Source organism: Neoarius graeffei, chromosome 15 (genome assembly GCF_027579695.1).
Source record: "Neoarius graeffei isolate fNeoGra1 chromosome 15, fNeoGra1.pri, whole genome shotgun sequence".
Classification (NCBI taxonomy): Eukaryota; Metazoa; Chordata; class Actinopteri; order Siluriformes; family Ariidae; genus Neoarius; species Neoarius graeffei.
In genome coordinates, this window is record NC_083583.1 from 4,270,652 (window position 1) to 4,297,041 (window position 26,390).

The 26,390-nt window shown below is 42.8% G+C and overlaps 1 protein-coding gene across 13 annotated transcripts in view; it reads right to left on the reverse strand.

Moving 5' to 3' along the window:
- sox6 (SRY-box transcription factor 6) overlaps window positions 1-26,390 on the reverse strand; it is a 275,016-nt gene that overhangs the window by 156,248 nt on the left and 92,378 nt on the right. For 9 of the 13 annotated variants that reach the window (XR_009656643.1, XM_060940776.1, XM_060940770.1 and 6 more), the window contains 2 exons: window positions 22,633-22,879; window positions 18,069-18,279 (listed from right to left, as the gene is read on the reverse strand). Coding sequence is in view for 12 of the 13 variants with exons in the window: in XM_060940770.1 (XP_060796753.1) it covers window positions 18,069-18,279; window positions 22,633-22,879 (458 nt within the window). In the remaining variant the exon portion in view is untranslated. The remainder of the gene's footprint in view (window positions 1-18,068; window positions 18,280-22,632; window positions 22,880-26,390) is intronic. The other 4 variants (XM_060940777.1, XM_060940775.1, XM_060940771.1 and 1 more) reach the window with 1 other exon arrangement.

A 26,390-nucleotide genomic window follows, 5' to 3' on the forward strand; every position in this document is an offset into this window, starting at 1 on the left:
AGTCGTTTCCGCTTGTCAACAGCTTGTAAAAATAGATCCTTAAAGACGCAGGAAAAAAAAAAAAACACTGGAAAAGAAACTCCCCCAAAACGTCTGAACCTATACATCACTTTCATGTTCGTTAATTTTTTTTTTTTTCAAAATGGAGACACACACACATGCACACAAAACAGCAATAACTTTTAATTTGTACTCCTTAATCACAAATATTCCTGAAAGCGTGGAATTCAAAGGAAAATCCATTTCACCATAATAACAGGTCTGGAGCTGCAGTCTAATTGTAGCTCTTGGGTCAAAAGTGAACAAAGGCACGCACAGGTACGCGCTTGTTTTATTTTTTATTTATTTCGATTTTTTTTTCAGTTCCTCTGACAGAATCTCAACCTCTTAGGATTCTTCATGTTGTCTTTCTCATGGAATTGAAAGTGTTTCTGGATCAGAAAGGCTTCCAAGGGTTCTTCACAAGGTTCTTTGCTTAGATAAAGATTCTTGGCTTCCTTAAAAGCTTCTTTGAAGAACCTTTTTTCTTCATGGAAGCTTTTCTGAGAAAGAAACAATGGTTACTTTAAGATTTCCTAGCTTCCTAAAATGGTTCTATTTAGACACCTTTCTGAAAAACAGGGATGGTTAGTTAGTCCAGGGTTCATAGCTTCTACAATGGGTTCTACTTGGGTCCCAAAACTTTTAGAAAAAAAATAATTGAAATATTTCTACATCAGAAAGGCATCTATGTCCAAGAAAAAGGGTTCTTCAATGGGTTCTTTGGTTAGATAAAGGTCCTTGGCTTCATAAACAGGTTCTTTGAAGAACTTTTTTTTCTAGATGGAAGCTTTTCTGAGAAAGAAGCAATGTTCTTTGGTTACTTTAAGATTTCCCAGCTTCCTAAAACAGTTCTATTTGGACACTTTTCTGAAAAACAGGGATGCTTGGTTTGTCCAGGGTTCATAGCTTCTTAAATGGGTTCTAGTTGGGTCCCAACACTTTTAGAAAAAAAAAAATAGTTGATGTATTTCTCTATCACAAAGGCTTCCGCCTCCAAGACAACAAGACAGAGGGTTCTTCAATGGGTTCTTTGGTTAGATAATGATTCTTGGCTTCCTAAACAGGTTCTTTGAAGCACATTTTTTTCTACAAGAAAACTTTTCTGAGAAGGAAACGATGTTCTCTGGTTACTTTAAGATTTCCTAGCTTCCTAAAACAGTTCTATTTGGACACCTTTCTGAAAAACAGGGATGTTTGGTTAGTCCAGGATGCTTCTTCAATGGGTTCTACTTGGATACCAACACTTTTAGAAAAAAAAAACAGTTGACATATTTCTACATCAGAAAGGCTTCCATGTCTAAGACAAAGGGTTCTTCAGTGGATCCTTTGGTTAGATAATGATTCTTGGCTTCTTAAACAGGTTCTACTTGCAAATTTTACACTCTTAGACAAAACAAGGTGAAAATCAACAATCCTTAACTAACCAAATAACCACATGAAGACTTTTCTCTTTTTTTCTTTTTGGTTCTTTAAGATTTCCTAGCTTCCTAAAAGGATTTAACTTAAGAACTCTACACTCCAAAAAGAATTAAAATCCAGATACCTTAAGGATCCATTGGTTGTCTATCACATTGAAGTGGAAGTATTTCCTATTCAGAAAGTCTTCCAAGTATATAAAGGGTGCTTTAGGAGGTTCTTTAGTCAGTTAAGAATATTCTAGCTTCCTAAAACGGTTCCACAGCAGAGGAAATCTGAAAAGATTCCCAGTACATCCCCTTTAGAATGCTAGACCCTTGAAGAACCCTCGAGAAACTCATTTTCCGAAGAGCGTCAGCAGTCCGGCCATGACTACGAGCCCTGACCTCGCTGAATGAGACGTATGTGCGTTGAGCCTGTATGAATTAACCGCTCTCAAGAGCACGCTCAACACATGACCTCTTCACAAATCCATTTTACTGCAACGCTAATCAAGTCTTGAATTATTAATGTGGATCAATTCATGCTAACGAAACCTGCAACAAAAAGCCAGTTCCTTCGAGACAGGAGGAATTCTTCTCAGGCATTCTTCTGTTACTCACAGGAGATAGATCTAACTGAAGATAAAGCTGACATCAGGAACCGTTTTAAGATCCTTTAGCTCAGGGGTCATCAAATTTATCATCAAATACTGTAAAGAAAAGTTTCACATCCTTAGCAAAGCATGCTAATTGTACTATGTTAGCTACGTACACTCATCAAACACACTGACGAACTCTGTATACTTTCTTCCAAGCTTTGTTTTCCTATGCAATGTCTCTCTAAACACTTATGACAGGATAATGGGGTTATAAGGCTTTCTCCCATTTTTGCATATCAATCAATCAATAGGAACAAACTGTGAGTGCGAGTGGGAACTAAAGTTGTGAGTGGGGAACTAAAGAAACGTCGGACCCCACACCCCACACACCAAGAACATACCAATCTCATTTGAGACAATCATTTGTATTTGTTGGTTTACGATGTCATACCTAATTTGCATAACATTGAAAATCTTAGCCCTGTGATGACCTGGCGACTTGTCCAGGGTGTACCCCGCCTTTCGCCCGTAGTCAGCTGGGATAGGCTCCAGCTCGCCTGCGACCCTGTAGAACAGGATAAAGCGGCTAGAGATGATGAGATGAGATGAGATTGAAAATCTTAATTTAAATACTGCTTTATCAGTGTCGCTGAAATCACAGCTCAGCGTCACATGTGCGAAGAAAATAAACATCACCCATCAGCATGAAGCGCCAGTAATCATGTCAGTTATTGTCTTTATTTATTGGATTAAAAAATCCAATCAATCGCATATGGTTATGTATTAGAAGTATAAAAGGACCTTATGAGCAAGGAATTTTATGTAGATGGATCTTCGTACATTTTAGACTTAATGTGGGATTAAAGTTGCAATTAATCAGGGATGCAGACAGAAGATCTGAAGCCAAAGGTGGAGGAGACAATTAAACACTTGAAAATAAAGGTGAAGAAGCTTTTTGATGAGAAGGTTGGTTCTTGTTTTGTTTTTATCTCGATGCTGGTTCGACAGCATGCCAGCTAACTTCCTCTCCACCCCGTTCCACCTCTAACTCCTTTCAGATGCCAATGCCATCTCCTGATCTCCTCAGGAGGGGCTCTCTGGGCGTCCGATGTAAAGCCTTTGCATGTTTATATGAAAGAACGGCACTGAATTATAAATGTCGAAAAAAAAGACCAAGGCCAGCATTTTCTCAAGGCAGCTGTCCAGAAGGAAGACTCGAAGACTTGGCCTGGAGATTAAAAACTCCCTGAACTCCAGAGTCTCGCTTTCCCTTCACCAGAGGGAGAAGAAAGGCAAAAAATAAATAAATAAATAAAAACAAAGTTAGTTAAAAGAGCAAGAAAGATTGCAAGAAGTCCAACTTGAGGAATCTTGAGAGGAAGAGAGTGGGGGAGGGGAAACAGGAGGAAAGAGCGATTAAAAAATCCAATCAAAACTTAGCGAATGGAGATAAGGAGCCAAGATAAGGCCGTACTACGAACCCCCAGAACTGCAATCTCCACGTTAAGCTGGAGAGTGGCAGCTGGCAGAACAGCTGGCGAATAGGATTAATGTCAGAAGAATGAAATAAAACTCAACATATGTCCGAGCCCGAGGTGGCAGGACTGTGCGTGATTGCGCCCCGATGGACGCCATGTGTACAGCTCGGCAGTTCTCCCCACTCCACAAGGTCACTTTTGAAGAAAAAAAAAAAAAGACTAACACTATTTAATGCTTGGATAACAAAATGAACTTTCTCTCACTCACTCACTCACTCTCTCTCTCTCTCTCTCTCTCTCATCTGTCTGGTTATTCTTGGCAGATGCAGCTCACTACGTTCTGTTCATGGCACGGCTCGTTAAGGTTCGTCCATAATGAGCTCAACCTTTCCACAAAATGGGAAAAATTAACAGACACCAGAGAGAAAAAAAGAGTGAAAACAAACATCCTGTCGGTGATTCTCTCTCTAAACGCAATGTCTGGTCAAAACGAGATGTGATCTAAGACAATGGAACAAATTTCTTTTCATGAGTTTGCTCGAAAATATTATCATTCTATAGTTTTAATGGAGAGGAAGGAAGGAAGGAAGGAAGGAAGGAAGGAAGGAAGGAAGGAATCCTTAGTGTTGAAAGTGTTAAACTTAATGTGAGAGAAACAGAAATCAAAACGTATAGAAACAAAAAGAAAGAAAAAAGAAAAGTATGAACCTTAAATGGAAAGAAAGAAAGAAAGAAAGAAAGAAAGAAAGAAAGAAAGAAAGAAAGAAAGAAAGAAAGAAAGAAAGAGGGAGGGAGGGAGGGAGGGAGGGAGGGAGGGAGGGAAGGTTTGAAAAAACAAAACAAAAGTACAAATGTAGAAAAAGTTGTGAAAGAAAGAAAGAAAGAAAGAAAGAAAGAAAGAAAGAAAGAAAGAAAGAAAGAAAGAAATCCTGAGTGTTGAAAGTGTTACACTTAGCATGGAAGAAACAGAAATCAAAGAAACAAAATTTATAGAAACAAAAGGAAAGAAAAAATGAAAAGAATGAACCTTAACAAATGTGCTGAAAAGTTTAAGAAAGAAAGAAAGAAAGAAAGAAAGAAAGAAAGAAAGAAAGAAAGAAAGAAAGAAAGAAAAGGAAGGATAGGAGGGAGGGATGGAGGAAAGGAGGTAGGAGGGAAAGCTTAAAAAAGCAAAAATATACAAATATATAGAAAGAAAGAAAGAAAGAAAGAAAGAAAGAAAGAAAGAAAGAAAGAAAGAAAGAAAGAAAGAAAAGGATAGAAGTGAGGGGGTGAGGGAGGGAGGGGGAAGAGTTGAAAAAAGTACAAATGTAGAAAAAGTTGTGAAAGAAAGAAAGAAAGAAAGAAAGAAAGAAAGAAAGAAAGAAAGAAAGAAAGAAAGAAAGAAAGAAATCCTGAGTGGTGAAAGTGTTAAACTTAATGTGAGAGAAACAAAAATCAAAACTGATAGAAACAAAAAGAAAGAAAAAAGAAATGTATAAACCTTAAATGGAAAGAAAAGTTTAAGAAAGAAAGAAAGAAAGAAAGAAAGAAAGAAAGAAAGAAAGAAAGAAAGAAAGAAAGAAAGCAGACTGCCGCTGATCCTCTCTGTAAACGCAGATGTGATCTGAGATGACAAAACACGTCTATTTTTTTCTTTTGAAGGTGCAGCTAAAAATAAAGAGACAGAGGACGATGTCTTTCTTACGAACTTTGCGCGGCGCTGATGAGAGGTTTCAGTATCCGCGCAGACGAGCACTAAGCAGCGATGTGTGGAGTTCATTTTAATTTATAATTTCCATTTGATGTCGGTAATCATTAGAGCCCACACACTGTAATAAATTATAATAATTTCACAGAAGAATTAAATTAGGGGGTACCTCACCGTGCAGCCACTTTCCTCACCGGCTGCCCTGCAATCTAACTGTCACACAGAAACTCTGCTGCTAATCAACGCTCCCAAACATTCACATTTATTCATCTCGCTTAAATTAATAGAACCGCGTGGATAATGTCGCTTAGCGCGATCCGGGCCGTGCGGCGATTTACTAAATGAATGGGTTCCGGGGACAAACCCAGAGTGAGAGAACCCTCATGAATAGACTCAAATTTATGGTGAAGCCAAGTGTCAGCTCCAGTCACCGAAACTTTACTTCATCCTAAAGGTCAGGACTCGACACATTCGAAACCGAGCCTCGGGTCGGCCATGTCATCTGATGATCCGATATCACAATTAAGCATAGAAAAGCAACAGAAAAAAATAAGCGGAGATAAAACACTCGCAGCTCTCGTGTCTTAAAAGGATTTTTACGCTGTGAAATAAATTTCATAATCTTTAGCAAATTACATTGTGGTACAGTGGGTTCTGTTGACGGTTCTGTGCAGTGGGTTCTGTTGACGGTTCTGTGCAGTGGATTCTGTTGACGGTTCTGTGCAGTGGGTTCAGTTGACGGTTCTGTGCAGTGGGTTCTGTTGACGGTTCTGTGCAGTGGGTTCTGTTGACGGTTCTGTGCAGTGGGTTCTGTTGACGGTTCTGTGCAGTGGGTTCATTTACAGTGTCATGCAGTGGGTTCTGTTTATGGTGTAGTAGTACAGTGGGTTCTGTTTATGATGCTGTGAAGTGGGTTCTGTTTATGGTGTCCTACAGTGGGTTCTGTTTATGGTTCTGTGTAGTAGGTTCTGTTTATGGTTCTGTGAAGTGGGTTCTGTTTATGGTGTCATGCAGTGGGTTCTGTTCATGGTTCCATGAAGTGGGTTCTGTTTACAGTTCTCTGCAGTAAGTTCGGTTTATCGTTCTGTGCAGTGAGTTTTGTTTACAGTGTTGTGAATTGGATTCTGTTTATGATGTTTTGCAGTGGGTTCTGTTTATGATTCTGGGCAGTGGGTTCTGTTTATGGTGTCGTGAAGTGGGTTCTCTTTACGTTTCTGTGCAGTGGGTTCTGTTTACAGTGTAGTACAGTGGGTTCTGTGTGTGATGAATAAAGTTGTTCTTCTTCTTCATAATGCTGTGAAGTGGGTTCTGTTCTGTTTTTGATTCTGTGCAGTGGGTTCTCTTCATGGTTCTGTCAAGTGAGTTGTGTTTACAGTATTGTAAAGTGGGTTCTGCTCATGGCTCCTTGAATTGGATTCTGTTTACGGTTTTGTGCAGCAGGTTCTGTTTATGGTTCCATGAAGTTGGTTGTGTTTACAGTTCTGTGCAGTGGGTTCTGTTTATGATGTCGTGAAGTGGGTTCGGTTTACAGTGTTGTATAGTGGGCTCTATTTTCGGTACCATGCAGTGGGTTCTGTTTACTGTGTCAGAATTCATCACACTGTATGGTTCCTATACATGAGCTAAAGTGCCAACAGCACCCAGAGTTCCTCACAGTCCCTGTTCCTCACTGCGGGTCGTCATGTGGTTCTTCTCCTGCTCCGTGTTTGGTGTGAGCTCACAGGCTGAGCGTTTTGAGATGCACAGTAACCATAGCACTTCAAAAGGTTAAGAATTCCCATTCCAAGGAAGTTCCCTCGATATTCCGCCTCGAAGACACTCAATGGCCCTTTGTTTGGGCCGGAGCGCTGCAACAATCACCAGCGCTTTCCTCTTTCAACTGAACCATATGCAGCAAAGCATGCTGGGAAACCCAAGCTCCCTCACACACACACACACACACACACACACACACACACACACACACACACGGGGGGGATAAAGAAAGAAAAGTAAAAACTTTACAAAGTGGAAAGGAAAGGAGTGTGTTAATGGTTTTATTAAAGTGTGGTGATGAAGGTCACTGCTCTTCTTCCTCACACACTCGGGGATGTGACAGCCGTGTGAAGTGCCTCACCACCAAAATCACTAATTGCAGCAGCATTATGCTAAGTGGTGCTGGAGTTGTAGAGAAAAAAAGAAAAGAGGAGAAAAACTCACTCTATCCATCCATCAATTCATTAATTATAATCCAAAGCCATAATCTGGAGCTATCATTGGAACATGATGACGTGTAATAGATGACAGGGTCTTAAAGCATATTAACCACTCGACCTGAGCAGACTTCAAATTATACATGAGAACGCTCAGAAAGAAAGAGAGAGAGAGAGAGAGAGAGAGAGAGATGATAATTACAGTCACCCGAGCCGCAGAGCTGGCAGCGCAGTAAAACACACTCGTATCTGTTTCTTCTGACGTTTCATCTAATGTTTCTGCAGCATGTGAGTTTTATCGGGATGAAAAAAGACAAAGATGAAACACAGAAACATTTGTTTTTATCACAGACGATAAAACGAAGTCTTTGTTCGAATCCAAGACATCACATGTGTGTGTGAAATATTCACGTCTGGGACATGAGGGATGAGACGAGAGGAGAGGAGACAATGGAAGTTTCTGAATTTAAGAAAGAAAGAAAAAGAAAAAGTGAAAGAGAAAATATTAATAATAAAGATAAGGTGGGAAAGTGAGGGAAGAAGGAATCTCATTCATTATCTGTAGCCGCTTTATCCTGTTCTACAGGGTCGCAGGCAAGCTGGAGCCTATCCCAGCTGACTACGGGCGAAAGGCGGGGTTCACCCTGGACAAGTCGCCAGGTCATCACAGGGCTGACACATAGACACAGACAACCATTCACACTCACATTCACACCTACGCTCAATTTAGAGTCACCAGTTAACCTAACCTGCATGTCTTTGGACTGTGGGGGAAACCGGAGCACCCGGAGGAAACCCACGCGGACACGGGGAGAACATGCAAACTCCACACAGAAAGGCCCTCGCCGGCCACGGGGCTCGAACCCGGACCTTCTTGCTGTGAGGCGACAGCGCTAACCACTACACCACCGTGCCGCCCCAGAAGAAGGAATTAGAGAAAGAAAAAAGAAAACTAACAATAAAGAGCAACAAGAAAGATCTTGTGTGTGTATGTGTGTGTGTATGTGTGTGTGTATGTGTGTGTGGAGGTGTGTGTGCATGTGCTTGTGTATTTGCGCGTCTGTGTGTGTGGATGGAAAGATAGATAGATGGATAGGTGTGTGTGTGTGTTTGTGTGTAATTTTGTATGTATGTGTGTATGTGTGTGTTCATTTGTGCACGTGCTTGCGTGTGTGTGTGTGTTCATTTGTGCAAGTGCGTGTGTGTGTGTTTGTTTGTGCAAGTGCGTGCGTGCGTGCGTGTGTGTGTGTGTGTGTGTGCGTGCGTGTGTGTTCAGGGACGTAAGGGTTAATTGTTAATCTGTGTGGTTTTAATCTGCAGAAAGGCCGGTGATAATTCTGTACGGAGCGCTCCGGTTCCACAATGACAGATTTAGGGTTCGTTAATGGTGCGGCCTGCTGTTCCTCTGTGTCAGCATTCCCCGTGATTCGCTGTGCTATTTCAAACACCGAGGGGTCACATAAAACAGCAGCTAATTAAAAACCATCGGCCCACTCTGTAACCCAACAACCTGCTCCTGGCCTTCAGGACATCCGGCGACACTTGGCAGCTCTCCGGAGGTGCAGCGTCCTTCAGCTCGTTCTGAAAGTTGAATCTTTGCTCGTTTGGATGAAGGTTTTATCCACTGAGACAGGACACATCTGAGGATCCTGCTCAGGAACCGAACCAGGATTTGAAACCATGAACTTCTGATCAGAAGCGTGCAGCCTTAACCACTGAGCAACATCCTGAAGACGTTCCACATCTTATAGCAAACAAAACGATGACACCGTCTCCTGCACACACAGAACCAAAACCCTTTACCACTGGACTGTATCACCTCCACCACCTCCACGGTCACACTTCAGAACCAGAACCAGGACCACTTCATTCACTTCAGTTCCCTTTACTGCAGGGTTCCAAACAGGAACATGTGGCTGAAGCTTCAAGCGCAGGAGACAATCAATTAAAGCAATCAAGAAAGAAAGAAAGAAAGAAAGAAAGAAAGAAAGAAAGAAAGAAAGAAAGAAAGAAAGAAAGACTGTCACAAAGATAAAGGCAAGAAAGAAAGATAAAGGTAAGAAAGAAAGAAAGAAAGAAAGAAAGAAAGAAAGAAAGAAAGAAAGAAAGAAAGAAAGAAAGACTATCACAAAGATAAAGGCAAGAAAGAAAGATAAAGGTAAGAAAGAAAGAAAGAAAGAAAGAAAGAAAGAAAGAAAGAAAGAAAGAAAGAAAGAAAGAAAGACGTAAGAGAGAAAGAAAGAACTATCACAAAGATAAAGGCAAGAAAGAAAGAAAGAAAGAAAGAAAGAAAGAAAGAACTATCACAAAGATAAAGGCAAGAAAGAAAGAACTATCACAAAGATAAAGGCAAGAGAAAGAAAGAAAGAAAGAAAGAAAGAAAGAAAGAAAGAAAGAAAGAAAGAAAGAAAGAAAGAAAGAACTATCACAAAGATAAAGGCAAGAAAGAAAGAAAGAAAGAAAGAAAGAAAGAAAGAAAGAAAGAAAGATCACAAAGACAAAGGCAAGAGAAAAAAGAAAGAAAGAAAGAAAGAAAGAAAGAAAGAAAGAAAGAAAGAAATATCACAAAGATAAAGGCAAGAAAGAAAGAAAGAAAGAAAGAAAGAAAGAAAGAAAGAAAGAAAGAAAGAAAGAAAGAAAGAAAGAAAGATGAAGGCAAAAGAAAGGAGAAAAAAAGAGAAAAGACTTAACCTGAATCAACTCTGTATTATTAGTCCTAATCTAGAAGATGAGAGAAACAGAAAAAGGAAGAAAAAAGAATGAATGAAAAGAGAAAGAATAGTCACCATGTTGAAAAATGCTGGAGCCGTTTCCTAAAATTAACTCAGCAGTGAGTGAAAGTCGTGCCTCAGGTTATCGGTTATTTGTTGGAGAACTGCAGCGTTTAATATTTAGTGTGAGGTTTTAACACGAGTGTTCCGTGAGGAATGATGTCACCACAACACAATCCCCAGAGACGGAGCAGGTCCTGTACTGTTCAGTGGAAAAGCACAGGTCTCGGACCTGGATCTCAGTACTGTTACAAGTGTATTCACACTGACTCACACTGACTCGTACTGACTCACACTGACGAGTTTTAAAGCCCACGCCTCTGGTCCTCTGTTGAAGCGGCGGCGTATCGAGCGCTCTGCGAGAGTCCTGTCAGCCGCAGCTGAGGAGCAGAAGCACCTACGGTGAGGGAGGGGGACAAACAGGGCTCTGTTCACGGCTCCTGGCTGCGTGCTGCTTCCTCCTATCTGGATAGCTCCAGCTTCATGACAGAGCCTTGGGAAGGGAGGAGGCACAATGGAGGCGTTGTGTTGCCTTCCTGTACGAGAGGGGTCATCGAGGCGGGGGTGTGGGGTGGTGTTTGGGGGGGAAACGGAGTCAACAGCTGAGCTGGAGAGGGAAGATGGCTCCTGGAATGCTCCTGAGCAGTTGCTACTGTCGACTAATGGCAACCCGAGTCGGTGCGGGAAGGCGATAGGGCCTCAAAGAATGGCACATTGAGGCAGGAGCAGCTGCCTCTTTTGTCATCCGCAAAGGCGAAGTGCTCTATTTAGAGCAGGGGATTCTGGGTTTAGAGGCCCTGCTGAGCTACCAAAGGGGGAGAGATAGGGAGATTAAAGCCTCATGGTTCTGTCCACAGGACGTAACGGCGCTTTCACATACACAGCATTTAGACCGAGTCGAACCCAGGGACATTCTTCCTCTTTGGTGCACTTCATTTAGAAACCAAAGACACAGCAAGCTCACTCTGATCGACATGGTCTCACTTCACTTCTTTGTGATAAAGTGATTCACCTCTGAATCGACTCACCTGCAGGAAGCGAATCAAACAGGCCATGTGTTTTGGATTGTACTGCAGAAACGCCACATGCTCAAACCGAGATTTGGAGAAAATAGAGTAGATCGTTATCCTTTGTCCTCTTCTCATAGTAAGACATTTCAAACCTATGAGTCGAAATTTGTACCAGAGAAAAATGTCTTCTTTTGATCTGTTTATTTATGTGCAGTAAATGAATCAAAACAATCAGTCTTTCACTGATTCAGATTCGAAGTAATCGGTGTGAAAGTGTCCATGCCTTACTGCAGAAACAGGATGACTGAATCTTTTTTTTTTTTTTTTCTGGAACCAGGTGTCAAGGAGAAAGCTGCCAAGATCTTCATCAGAATTGCTTGTGTTTTTCACAGCATGACAAACTGCCAGGTCTACACTTTTCCCCTTTACCAGAAGCAGCAGTCTATTTACTGTCTGCTTCACAGACTGACAAGAACGTTGACCAGAGACCAGAGAGCAGCTTTTGATCAAGACGAGGCCTAACAAGCCATTCCAGTATGTGTCTCGTCGGTCTCGGTTGAATAAAAGTGACAAGCCAGGTTCCTGAACGGATACACACCTTCAAACACTGCTCGTCACTAACGTACTTTGACACCAGGACACACACACACTAATCTAATGTGGGCACTTGTATTCAGACAAGAAGCGCAAGTCAAAGGTGGACAGCAGCGGGCCAACCCCATTAAAGGAAGCAGAGAGAGAGAAGATGAGAGAGGAAAAAAGGTTGACTGATGTTCGGCCAGAGCTGGTGGACGGAGAGATGCACTTGAAGAGAGCCTCCAAATATTCAGGTTCGCTCCGGCGACCGGCCAAGGAATTAAAGAGGGGCCTCGACTTCATTGCATATGCATCGAGTCAAGGGGGCCAGTGCCACGGATCATTACAACAAAGATTCCTATTAATTAGGTGGAATAAACCCAGAGGCAGATGACAAGGAGGCAGGAGGGAGAAAGAGAGAGAGAGAGAGAGAGAGAGATGAGAACTCTCACTCCTCTGCTCCATTATTTCAACTGAAGCCTTTTCAAAGGGGTCATAAAAATGCAACCTAAATGACACATGGGAAAATGGCTTTCTGCCCCGAGGCCATCAATCTCCACATTTCTCGACGATGTGGTTGAAATCATGCCATGCGAGGAGTGTGGATTATTAACAAAAAGATTATTAACCAGCAGTCACGAGTCTTCTACGCTACTTCTTCACATCACCTGGCCCATGACTTTGCTTCCTCTCAAGGTTTCTTCCTCATTAGGGATTTAAACTATATCTGGATTCACATCCAGCGAAGGATGAATATCTGCATGACGAGCCGAGATAGACCTGTAGAGCAGCGTATTCCAGATGACTGGCACACCGGAGGCGAGACTTCACGTAGGCCCATGTACGCAGCTGCGCTTGCAGCTCACCTGCCTCAGAATTAGCCAAGCTCCAGCAGGGGGGTTGCTGCAAATATCCCCCGCACCCCAGAGAGGCGGCCTTGCGTGGGCCGCATCCACTGCACAGAACCCCCTCCTTCCTGCTAAACTCATTACATTTGACTCAATGCACAAAGCTCCAGGTGTACAGACAGCAGCCACGTCTCTATTCTCCAGCATCTCCCAATTGTCTTCCATGCACCCCCTTGGAGAATCTAGGGTTACTGCGTAAAGAAAAAAGTTCACCCAGGCCACACTAGCAACTGTTCGTGCTGTCACACGGGTCACCCGGGGTGGCGTAATTCTCTCGCTCCTAGACAGGACCGCAACTCTCCACCTGTTGCCTCTGAAATGCACTTGGCATGATTTTCCCACACACGCTAAAAGTGGGACGCGACCCCGTCCTTTCGCACTGCAACCAAAAAGCGAGAGGAGAATGCCGGACCGAACAACTGCTGAAGAATGCTGACGCAAGGGATCTTGTCCTATGAGACATGGACCGTATTTCAGATCACATAATAAAACAAGGCTTGATCTGTCTCACAGTGAGCTGGCCTAGTGGTTAGCCTGTCCGCCTCTCGATCAGGAGATCGCAAGTTCTACTCGTGGTCGGGCCATACCAAAGACCATCATAAAAATGGTACCTACTGCCATCTGGCAAGGGACGCTACAATACAGATGCAAGTGGGGAATCAAACTCTTGCAGTTACCAGGGGACACCCCCCCCCATTCTAGGTGTGAATGGTTGTTTGTCTCTATGTGTCAGCCCTGTGATGATCTGGCGACTTGTCCAGGGTGTACCCTGCCTCTCACCCATAGTCAGCTGGGATAGGCTCCAGCTTGCCCACAACCCTGCACAGGATAAGTGGTTCCGGATAATGGATGCATGGATGGATGCCCTGCATAAGAAAGAGAACAGATCGTGTAGCCTATTGCAAGAAGTGGCCAGCCAAATATTATTGATTTTGTTTCAGTTCTTTTTTTTTGTCATTGTAAACAGGATTAGTGCCAAAACTCAAATGAGTCAACACTGAATGCACGCCATATCTGTGCACATTTGAAAAATTGTTTATTTATTAAGTCTTACACTTAATCGGAACAGCTTCCGGATCAGAAAGCAGCGCCTCATCCATCTCCGCCTCAGCGTGAACCTCTGCCATGTTTCCTTTGAAACGTGTAACCCTGGTCTTCACACTAGCACGGCTGTAAGCACCGGATTAGCAGCTAACGAGCTTTTACCAGGAGCCATGGGCAGGCAATTCTGCCAGAACAAGACTGCTGACTAAGTTGGCAGAGACAAACGCTCTCCGATGCCCAGACTAGGAAAAGCTGCAGGCTTCCTTAACTAGACCCAGTCTGACTCTCCAAGTCAGAGATTCTTGCTGCCGTCCAAACTACTGTGGGACTGGAAAAATTAAAACTGTATGGCTTGAGCGCATTGTCAGAAATTCCGCTGGCGTTTCAGAGCGAATGAGGCATGGCCGCGCTGACACAAAAAGAAAAAAAAAAACACAACACAGTCACATTGTGTTGAGCAAGCACAGAGAGACGGAGAATAGGAGCCGTGTCTGAGCTTGTAACCTAATATTCTCAAGGAAAGTTATTCATAAATATAATAAATTCCAATTCAAGGCTGGAGTTTGTTGTATAAACAGAAAACAAAAGACTGCAAAGAGCAGGACACATACAGTATATCAGCGTTAAATCGTATTGATTATTACTTCAGCGCATTACATAAAACTAGCTTAAACTGCTCATGAACCTCGCTCAAGGTCACCTTCAATCTGTAATGGATGTTCATTTTTTTCTTCCCTACATTCCATGTTAGTTTATTTTATTTCTAACCCACCCCCTAACCCCAACCCCTGCCCACCCCCTTCTCTGTTTTCTTTCCTTACTTACGCTTGACATTTTTAACTCTTTGACAAGTGTCGTCTAGAGAGTTCTCCATAAATAATGCATTTTACAATAGCCGGTAAATAAGCGCCAGACACAATCGTTAGGCCCGACTGGCCCTGGAGGAGCTTTTACAGTGAAGGTGACTATTCAGCTTAATGCAGTCCTCCGGGCCTGGGGAGGACATTTTCATTCATTAGAGCGGTCACAAGCACTTAAAGCACTTTAAGGACCTGTTAGAAGAGTGGAGGGACGGCAGGATGAAGAAAAAAAGAGGTGGTAGTGGTGGGGGGGAGTGAACGAGGGACGGAGGCGATTGGCCACAGGATGGGCCGGGTTCAAAGAAGGCAGCGGCAAGATGACAATCCGGGGCCGACTTCCTCGCCGGCCAGTTCTAATAGACCTGATTGAATTTGAGAGCGGTCGACTCTCAGGCTCGCCATACACATTTAATTAAGTGTGTGTGTGTGTGTGTGTGTGTGTGTGTGTGTGTGTGTGTGTGCGAGAGAGAAAGAGAAGCGAAGTAATGTCATATCGACCGACTGCACCACCTTAAATGGTACTTAATGATATCGTGATATTTATTCGAACAGGACGCTAAAATGAACGTATTAAGATCCAACAGCGTGACCTCCTGAAGAACAGGACACGAGAACAAGTAAATTACAGCAAGTTACAACGAGCAGACAGATGGTTCGAATTTAGTCGTGAAGACAAAGCTGCAGCAGTTGTTCACCATGCCTTCGTGTCATCTGGTTGTAAGCTAAGCTAAGCGATGTTTTTAGCCTTTTAGCCCAGCCTATCGGTTATGACACAAAGACGGCAAATACTTTTGGAGTCACAATAAAAGGGTTAATTCATACACACACAGCACACAGCTGCTTAGACAAAAATTAGCTACCAATCCCCAGTAATTTACATCCACTTCTGATGAGCAATCAGAGCACTCAGGAAGCTTCACTCAGCCAACCTTAAGGTCAGTGAAGCTCTTCGTTCGAACTGTTCCACACCGACGCCCCGAGCAGAGCGTTTGTGAAACCTTTCGTCCGGGAATTAATTCATTCGAGTTTATTTTCACACGGCTCCAGGCTGCGTCCATCTCCGTCTCCATTAAGTCCAGATTAACACAGCTGTACTCGAGAAGCTGAAGCACCCTCATCTCAGCGCACTAAACATACGGCCTTCAGGATTACAAGCCGCACTTGACCACTTAGGTTTCTGTGAGAACCGGCCGTACCAGCTGGGACTCATTAGCATATGGCCTTAGCAGCATTAAAACGAGAGCAGGAGATAATGTGCGTGATGAGACGAGACCTTTGTACCAGCGAGAACGTCCAGTCGAACGCGGATAATCACGGACACAAGCCAGGGGAAACCGCATCGACAATCAACGAGTCTGTGAAAGGGAATGCAGAAATCCGTGTAATCTGTCTTTTTTTTTTTTTTTTTTTTTTACTCGTGTGGACCAGAACCGCACCACAAATAATTTTCTGATTTATAAATCGGATCATGTTTATGGTTTATTAAAATGGGTGGCTGAAAATATTTTCCATCTTTGACAGACAGTGCAAGGGGACAGAAATAATTATTAACAAGAAAGAAAGAAAGAAAGAAAGAAAGAAAGAAAGAAAAGTTCGGGAGGAAAAATGATTTTAGTTGAATTAAGGTCTAATTTATTCATGTGATGAAGCGTTCCCCAGACGCTCCAATGAGTCGAGCGTGTCTCTTGGGAGAAGCCTTGGAGTGAGTGTGTGTGTGTGTGTGTGTGTGTGTGTGTGTGTGTGTGTGTGTGTGTGTGTGTGTGTGTGTGTTGGTTATATTCAGTCTTACTTAGTTCTAATTAAGAGTAGAGGCACTATTAAAGCAACTATTCTTAATATTTGTTTTCTTGACATCCTCCTGGCTCCCGAGCGACATGTTGGTTTAGTTTCTAACACTGGAAAGTGAAATAATTTTTTATATATATATATAATAAACTGTGCGCCTGAGATGCACTTTAAATTTCTTATTAGTAAAGGTATGACTGTAAAATCATGGACACTTTATACTGTACCTGATCTACAGTTTATTCAAGGATAACGACATGTATAACATGACATATGAAAACTTTAGTAAACAATTAGATCATGAATATTAATTTAGCTAATTTAGTTAATATTACAGATCAATTTTTATTGTCATTGTAGTGTTATACCTGGCATGTTAGTCTAATATTAAATTAATCACAGTGAAAATGATTATATAAATCTATACTCTCTCTCTCTTTCTCTCTCTCTCTCTCTCTCTCTCGTATCAGTAGTGATATTAGACTATTAAGGATGGCAGGAGGAAAGGAGGGTGTTTTCTCATTTGCATAATAATGCATATTGATAGACCGTCACATTTTAATCAGGGGAAAGGTGTACAGATTATCTTCAGATATTTTTTTTGTCTTTAGTTTCTTTAAATGATAATGTGAAACATGCAAAAAAAAAAACTTTTAGCAAGCTCGCTAATTAGTGATTATATATATATATATATATATATATATATATATATATATTTTTTTTTTTTTTTTTTTTTTTAAATTGTGGTTGTTGTTTATGACAATGTCACTTCTGATATGTTTTCCTGCTGTTATTAATCACAGTGAAAATGATCTTAAAATGAAAAAAAATTACAAAATAAGTTCTTTCATGTTATGGATAGTGATCTTAGCAGGGGTGTACCCTAATTTGCATACTCATCCATATTCAGAGACTCAAACATTTTACTTAATAGAATAATGGTGTAGAGAAAATTCTCTGATTTTTTTAAGTAAATTCTTCCAGATTAAAATTATATTTAGCAATGGATCATATTAAACAGGTTATTACAATCATAGAAATTGCAAATTTAAGTATTTATTATAAATATAATTCATTTTAATGAAACGAAATCCCTTGCACAGGTTGTGTATCAGGGAGGGGGTGGCGAAGAAAAACTAGCAGTGAAAAAAAGATGGGAAAAAAATAAGGGGGACTTATTTTGGTTAGCGGGTGAGTTGAGTTTTGCGGAATGAATGCTGTCGTCTGTGCTGAAGAATAAAAAGGTAATGTTCCTGGCGTCGGGTCGCTGGTGTGTGTTTTACGGTCTGAGAGTTTGGCTTGGAGCAGAGCGAAGACCACACTTAAGCCCGAGGTGTAGTGCCACCCACTCTTTGTCACACTGGAGCTCGTTCAGAACAAACTGGAAACATGGCCACGTCAGTCCTCCCAGGTTTGAGTGTGTGCCTTGTGTGTGTGTGTGTGTGTGTGTGTGTGTGTGTGTGTGTGTGTGTGTGTGTGTGTGTAGAGAAGATGGAGTGTGTATTAAAATGAGAATATAGATGCAGTGAGAGAAAAGGACACTGATATATGCCTGAAGCAGTCCATGCACAGCTTGTGGGCTGTTGCTAAAGCCATGAATAAGGCACTTGTGCATGAACATGTACAAACACAGATGTCCGCATGCGTGCACTTACACAGTCACACACACACTCTCTCTCTCACACACACACACATACACGTTGAGGCCTCCCATACCATCTTGCTCTGTCTTTGTCATCTCCTCCAGCTTCTTCTGCTTCAGCGTGTCCACCACGTCGGCCAGGCTCCCTTTGCGGCGTTCCGGCGTTCCGAAGGCAGAGGCTCCCAGCAGGTCACCTCGCTCCCGTGCCCCCTCTTCCGGCTTGTGCGGAGAGGTAGAGTTATTCCGGAAGGAGTAGAGGGAACATACTTTATTGCTGTCTGACTCCTAAAGGAGAAAAACAAAGAGCGAGAGAGAGGAGAGGAGATTGTTTAGGCCTTTAGAGTGTTTTCCCAGATGTCACACACAGGGGACGAGGAAAGGCAATGATTTGTGGATCATCAAAGCGTCACGGTGTCACAATATAATCAAATAATCAGATAATCATTAGATCTTACATTCAAGCATCACGTATTTTTCTTTCTTTCTAATCTGCGCCACTGCACCGATTCCATGCTAACGTGTTGTTCGAGTCGAAGTTGGAGCGCTGAGCAATTTGTTGCTGGCTGCTTTTGCGCTGAACCCTGCGGGCGCTCGTAAATCTGAGCCCTGTCTGGAGCTGCTGTTGTTTTGCGATCCCACCTGTGTGTGGTTTCGTGGTTAACTAGGCTCTTGTCTGAGATCTGAAAACACTTTCTCTAGATTTTCAAACGGAGAAGGAATCCTGCGTCAGTCAAAAATCACACTTGTTTGAGATTTAAAATCAGAAAGTTAATGTGTGCGCTAATTAAACTAAAGCAGCCCATTCCAGCTCCTCCCGGAATGGCATTGTGAAACGCTGGCAGCTCGTGATTGATGAGGGGCAGAGGAACTCGGAGGATGGAATTCTGGGATGGGTCCAAGAAGAGCACGGGATTGCTCCGTCGTACTGTATACGGAGCGGCTTAATCCCTGAAAATATGCAGGAATGTGAAGAGCAGAGCGCGGAGAGAGGTTAGCAGATGTGCATGTGGAGCAGCCGGTCTCTGTGCAGCGTGGTGCCCCGGGCACAGACGGACAACAGGGCAAGAGGGCACGAGGGCAAGAGAGCAGGGTGATTATGCAGCTGAGTATTGCAGATGGGCAAGGATTTACACATGGACTCTTTCACTGAGACTTCATATACACTCGTGAATCTGGAGTTATAAGGTGTTGAGGAAATATTCCGCGATCCCAAACCGTCTCCACCCTCTACCCTCATCTTTCGCTCTCTTTTACAACACAACCACCTGCTCCTGTCACAAAAACTCTCACGACTCTCAACTACTCTCCTAAACTACTACTCCAGCTTGTTGTTTAATCTGTGATTGGAGACCTTTAGCTAGAGAACAGGGATGAGAAGAGTCAAATGAGCATGATTAATAATCTAGATAGAGAGATAGAGAGAGAGAGAGAGAGAGAGAGAGAGAGCTAGACGAGAGAGAGATGAGGCTTTGCGATAGGCGTTGAATGCTGGTGTTGAGCTGTGATTCTATACACAATCTCACAAAAGCTCTCGTTAATCCAACTATTACGCATTGCTGGTATGTCGAGCACCTGAGCAACACACTGCATTTACATAAGAGAGAGAGGAGGAAGAGGAAGAGGAGGAGGAGGAGGAGGAAGAAAGACCACCCAGAAATAAATCACTGTGTGTGGTGTGATGAAGCTGAGTTACTGTTTGCGCCCTGAAGTTGATTATTTTCCTTTAACAGCATGCCAAGGAGTGTTTTATTCCTCTTACATGACAGTAATCTAATTTTTTTTCTTCTGTGTTTTCTTTCTATTAAAGTTAATAAGACGAACGAACACACACACACACACACACACACACACACACACACACACACACAAAAGCCTTCTTCTGTCTTCTGACTCCAAAGTGCTGACACTGGAGACTCCTTCCATACATGGTACATTTTGCTTAATTTTTTTTTAATGCATTTATGATCAGTGGAGCGTCTCTGTGACCGCGTGAGCTGTTACTATAGAAACGATAATGTATTAGATCAGGACGAGTGCATTAATATAATATAAACTACTGTCTCTACTTTCAGAGCTGCTGTTATAGAAAATGCAGCAAACAACATGTTCGGACCGGCCAATCACAATCCAGAATCCAAAGCACTGTGGTGTAACTGTCTTTATTAAGCACTGAATATTCAGATGTGTCCTTCTTTAATAAATAAAAATCACAGATGCCTGTGGCGTCAGAGGAATCATACACTTACAGGGACGGAGCCAGAACGATGCAACTGATGTACGTGCATTGGTCAGAAATATACGTGCACCACGTGGCATTGGTCACGGGGCATTTGTTTACTTTACCGCTAGCTGGCTACATGGGCTATAGCCACACTCGACCAACAGACCAATGGTTCAGGATCCGACCATCTGTGGGAAACGGTGATGCTTACCCGACCTAATGACCTGGATTCTCATGATGCTTTGTGTAGTGTAACCTGAGACAAAGAATCGAGGTCAAATCAATAAAATGCTCCAGAAAGAGTTCAAAATTAAAAATTCGCCGTGAATAACAGGCCGAGCCGCGATTGCAGCGGGCCGTGCCTGGGCTGTTTCGAAAGATTTCAGGGAGATGGAGGTGCCTGTAAAGTTTGGGGGGACTATGACTTTCAGTGGCCAAAGTATGAATGTTTAAATCCCGGCGTGTGCGCACGGCTAGAGCCAGGGCTCAGATTAAAGTTTTCAGCGAGCCATGCTCACACGGGGCTTCGGGGGCGAATAGCGGGCCGAGCCACGGTCGTAGCGGACTCGGCGTGTTCTACGGCCCTGTGAAAATCCATAGTGATCTGGTAAAATTTGTGAAAATATTTTTACAAATGTGCATCTGTTAGATTCTTGGGCTGGATCCATCCCTGACTTACGCAAGGAGACGTACTGTTTGAGGAAATATAATTTGAAAATGTCGACACTCCGGTTCTGTTTAGTTCTGGGTCACTTTTTTTGGTTGTGTTCTGTTCCGGATTAAGGGGATTTTGGGTCAGCAGTAAGAGAGGAGGAGACAAATTTCCTTTTATAAGCAGTAAACAATGAGGGCCTGTCAGAGGCTCTTCAAGTGCCTGCGTCCAATAGAGAGGAGCCATAGAGACCGAGTCCACACACACACACACACACACACACACACACACACACACACACACACACACACACACACTCCCTCAAGGACTCCCACTCTCTCTCTCATTGTCTCCCTATTTATAGATTCATAAAATTGCTCTGACGTGAAATGTAATTCAATACTCGGCTCTCTGCGACTTTTTCACTCCACGAGGGATCTCGAGCCTCTCGCGGATGGCTTTAGACTTCAAAGCCAAACATTTGGCGAAATCTTCTTTCCAGAATTCTCCAGAGAGACACCCTGTTACACTCGCACTCTGTCCTTGGGACGAAAATCCGTCTCAGCTGGGACCGCGGGACAGGGACGCACTGTTCAGCAGATGCGAGCGCATGTACAATGTATGTGACGGAGAGACCACATAGAGGCGTGTTTCATGAAAATGAGCCGCCTTTACACAGCCATGACGGTGGAGTCGCACTGACCCTCACATTCAGCACAACATGAGTCAAAAAGGTTTTAATTCAATATTAAGGTCAAGCAAAAATTCTCACCTTTCCAACAAAGCTATTTTTTTATTTCTAATCCAGACATAATGTTCGAAATGAATTAATGTCAAGGTGCATTAAAGCAATTAACCAGGAAAATTTGAAATTACGGGGTTATGAAATGTCATCATTATACATTAATACAAGATACACGGATGTATTAGGAGATGAAACTGAGGGCGGTGCTGCGTGACGTAGGATTCCGCATGTCTTCCTCGTTCCGTCCCGGATCCGAGACGTTTGGCCGAGTGGCTTCATCAAGTAAAGCGAGAAAACTTTACTCCTGGGAAAAGCAGCAAATTGTGCAGTGAGCATTTTACAGAAAATTGTGGCTTTGTGGAGGACTTGTAGGAAAAAAAAATCACTGGGAAGAAGCGAGACACAAGGCAGGAACAAGTGAAGTGAGACGTGATCCTGACTTTGTTTCACCACAAAACACCGACAGCATACCGTGTCACGCATCAAACGGATTTAAGATAAGCAGGTATTTATTTATTTATTTATTTTTATTATTTTTTTTAATAAACAGGCAATAAACTAGCCGCTACTTTATTTTAATTCCTTTTCTAATCCTGCATTGCAATAATTTTTGTAGAGAAATGCAAACAAATTGATCAAGAAGTCACGCTAGATCATAATATTATACTATAGTCAAGTACAGCATGCACTTGTCCACCTCCGCTGTGCTCGCGGAAAATGACATTTATTTATTTGTGAGATATTTCCTTTAAGTGATTTTTTTAGGGGTTTTTTAGATATATTTTTTTTTAATTCTGATCTCTACAGCATGAGCAGGCTGGGCTGTAAAAAGGAGTAAGAACATCATTGTTGATGTTGTGGACCACCAACATCCAACTGGTCAAGCTGACCAAGCTGGCTGTCAATCATGTCAGCTGTCAAATCAGAGCGAGCGTTCAGGACATGACGCCCTACAGAACACAAACACAAACCCACATCCCGTCCATCACTCATCACTCGTCACTCGTCCATGTTCCTCACCATGCGCTGCTGGGCCGACACCAGGCTGTCCCAGTCGGATTCAGGCGGCACGCTGCTGCTGACAGGAGGCAGTTCCTCACCGTGCATCTTTCCGTGCAGCAGGTTGTGAATTGGCAGCTGCGGTGCTGCCAGCGGCTCTGTGCCTTCGTCCTTCTCCCAAACCAGGCGCTCCTGACCCACTCCGTCCTCACCGACGTCTGCACCTGAGGCAAACGGAGAGGTGGCTTGTTTGGAAGACATGATTCTGCTGGAAAAAAAAGAGATAGAGCAGAGCAAAGGTCAGACAGAGTACAACACCCAATCTCAATCTGTTCATTATTTTTACACCATAACCTGACATCCATGTTCTTAAGATCTTTCAAAGATCTTCTCAAAAGCCCTCAGACTGAATGATGCTTTTTTTAAATCCTTTAGTTAAACAGCTAAACAGCCCAGGAACTAATTAGGGTGGGTCCAATCCTACGATTAACACGCTAAGAAGGTTATGCTTTCAAACAGGCTCTGGTACTAGAGACAGAAATGAAAGCTGGATTTATTTTCCTTCATCCTTAATGACATAACGAGTCAATAAACATCCAAAAAGCATGGTTCATATTGCAGGAGACACCTCTAACTTTGGTATTTGTTGCTTTTTCCTCGGTTGTAAGCCTGCATCACGAGCTTGGTGAAGCAAAGTTTACTTCACTCAACCAGTTAATTAACTGGTTTTAACAACTCATCATGCTAGACATAAAATTCCGACTGCGCTGTTTTTCTCAAATTAACTTCATTTTCATCCTCTACAAATTACCAAAGCTTTTACTACTGCACTATTTCCCTCTCGCATGAATAAAATTACTCAAATTAACAAGCAACAGAAAAGTCAGTGATGTTCCTCACACACTGCACACGAGAGAAGAGGAATTTTTTTTTTAAAACAGATTTGGCTTAAATGTTGCGAGCATCGCCTGTCTGTGAGCACTTTCGAGCACCCCGACAATTAATACACAGCCACACACGCTGTTCTGTACAATGGGGCAAATTAATACGGAGGCTGCTAATCTAATTAAGCTCTTGGTATAAATAACTGTATCATAAGGCTTTCCTACTGATCTGAAGTGCTGAGAAGCAGCCAGCACATGTTTACTCCTAATCCCCTTTTCCCTGCGTCTGCTCTGTGCGGTTTATCTATGCTGGATATCCAGCAATTAAACACCACCTCAGGACTCTACACACACTGCTAACTATTAGCCGGGGGAGGGCTATGCTGCGCTATGAAGTGAGCAAGACGTGGAGAGTTGAACCGAAATTTAAAAAAAAAATACAAAAACTATTGGTCAAGTTGGCACTGGAATCAGAGGGCATGGGAATTAGAGGTCAAGGTTCCCTCCACTGTGCGCTAATGTCTTCTTTCTGCCCGCTGGGAGATGAAACCGAGGCAGGCTGGGTAATGAAGGCAGCCCAAGGTGCCTCCAGAACTCTATCTCCCAGCTCTGCCAAGTTTTACAGCATGGAGTCCATCAGGGGGATGAAAACAAATCAGACAGACACGAAGTTAATCTGTTCCTGCATCTGTCCACCTACCCTCATCTACCCCATCTACCTATTCATCTATCTATTCCCTATCTACTCAAGTCTACCCCCATGTACCTCTGCTTATCCCATCTACCACCATGTACCCCCAACATCTACCTCATCTACCTCCATCTACCATGTCTCCTGCCTCCTTTCTTCCCATTTACTGGTGTTTACATCCTGTTTACCCCAATTAACTTTGTTTACCATGCTACCCACTCTGTACCCCATCCATCACCACCTCATCTATTTCCATCTCATCTTTGTCTACCTCCAGTTTAACCCTGTCTGCCCAATTTACCATTTGTCTACGCTGTGTACCTCATTCATACTAATCTAATCCTGTTTCCACCATCTACCCCTAGTCTGTGGCCATCTACCACCATCTACCTTGAGTCTACAACCATCTACCACCATCTACCTTGAGTCTACAACCATCTACCACCATCTACCTTGAGTCTACAACCATCTACCACCATCTACCCCAAGTCTACGGCCATGTACCACCATCTACCCTGAGTCTACAACCATCTACCACCATCTACCCCAAGTCTACGGCTATCTACCACTATCTACCCTGAGTCTACAACCATCTACCACCATCTACCCAAAGTTTATGGCTATCTACCACCATCTACCCTGAATCTACGGCCATCTAGATTAGGGATAAAATTAGCTCATATTTTAAGTTGTTCAAATTCTGTAAAGCTGCTTTGTGACAATGTTTATTGTTAAAAGCGCTATACAAATAAACTTGACTTGACTTGAATCTACCACCATCTACCCCAAGTCTATGGCCATCTACCACCATCTACCCTGAGTCTACGGCCATCTACCACCATCTACCACAAGTCTACATCTGTCTATACCCTTCTACATATGCATATGCCAGTCTATCATCATTTACCTCTCTATACACCCATCTACCTCCATCTACCCCTTGTCTTCATCCAAATAAACCTTGTCTACCCTGTCTAAGCCAAACTACAACCATCTACCACCATCTGCCCCTTGTCTACATCTATCTACACCCTTCTACCTCTGCATATACACCTGTCTATCACTATCTACCTCTGTCTATGCCCATCTTTAAAACCGATGCCAAAATGTTGGTCAATGTGTTTATCTTTTCTCGTCTTGACTATTGCAATTCTCTCTTTTACGGTCTCCCTGCCACATTGCTCAATCGCCTGCAGTACATCCAAAACTCAGCAGCTAGAGTCCTCACACTCACCAAGCGCACTGCTCACATCACTCCTGTTTTACAGCAACTGCACTGGTTGCCCGTTATCTCTCGGATTAAATACAAAATCTTGCTTTTAACCTATAAAGCTCTTCATGGTCTCTCCCCTTCCTATCTGTGTGAGCTAATTCATTTGTACTGTCCCTCCCGCTCCCTCAGATCTTCTGTCTGTGGACTTTTGACTGTCCCACATTTTAAACTGGCATCTATGGGTGGCAGATCATTCAGTGTTGCTGCTCCTAAACTCTGGAACTCATTACCACAATCGCTTCGTAACTGTTCCACTCTCTCTTCTTTCAAAGCTAACTTGAGAACTTTCGTCTTTACCTCACACTACTCTTCCTAGTGTGGCCTTTTTGTGTGTGTGTGTGTGTGTGTGTGTGTGTGTGTGTGTGTGTGTGTGTGTGTGTGTCACTCCTGTGTAAAGCGTCCTTGGGTTTGTGAAAGGTGCTATATAAATTGAACTTATTATTATTATTATTATTATTATTATTATTATTATTATTATTATCTATGCCCATCTACCCTTCATGTACATCCAAGTAAACCCTGTCGAATCAAATCCATGACCATCTACCCCTTGTCGATATCCATCTATGGACCCTTTTCACGTGACGTCACGACAAACGCGGCCGCCATTTTGGACGTGTACTACCAGTAGTTTACCACAGCCAACATTGAGGAACGGCAGCAAAGAAAGTGTTTATTTTCAGCAAGATTTCCATCATGCCACTATGTTGTTGTGCACCTGGATGTAGTAACCATCAACAAACAAGGCAAGGGTTATCATTTTATCGGATCCCGGTAGATGCTGATGGATAGCGGCATACCAACGCTTGTGTAGTGACCACTTTGTTGGAGGTAAGACGAATAAAATTAGCCAGAAAAGGCATTACATTGCTGTTAACATTCCATTCTAGTTTACTGTAATTATGATCTGGCAGCTATTTACACCGGATCC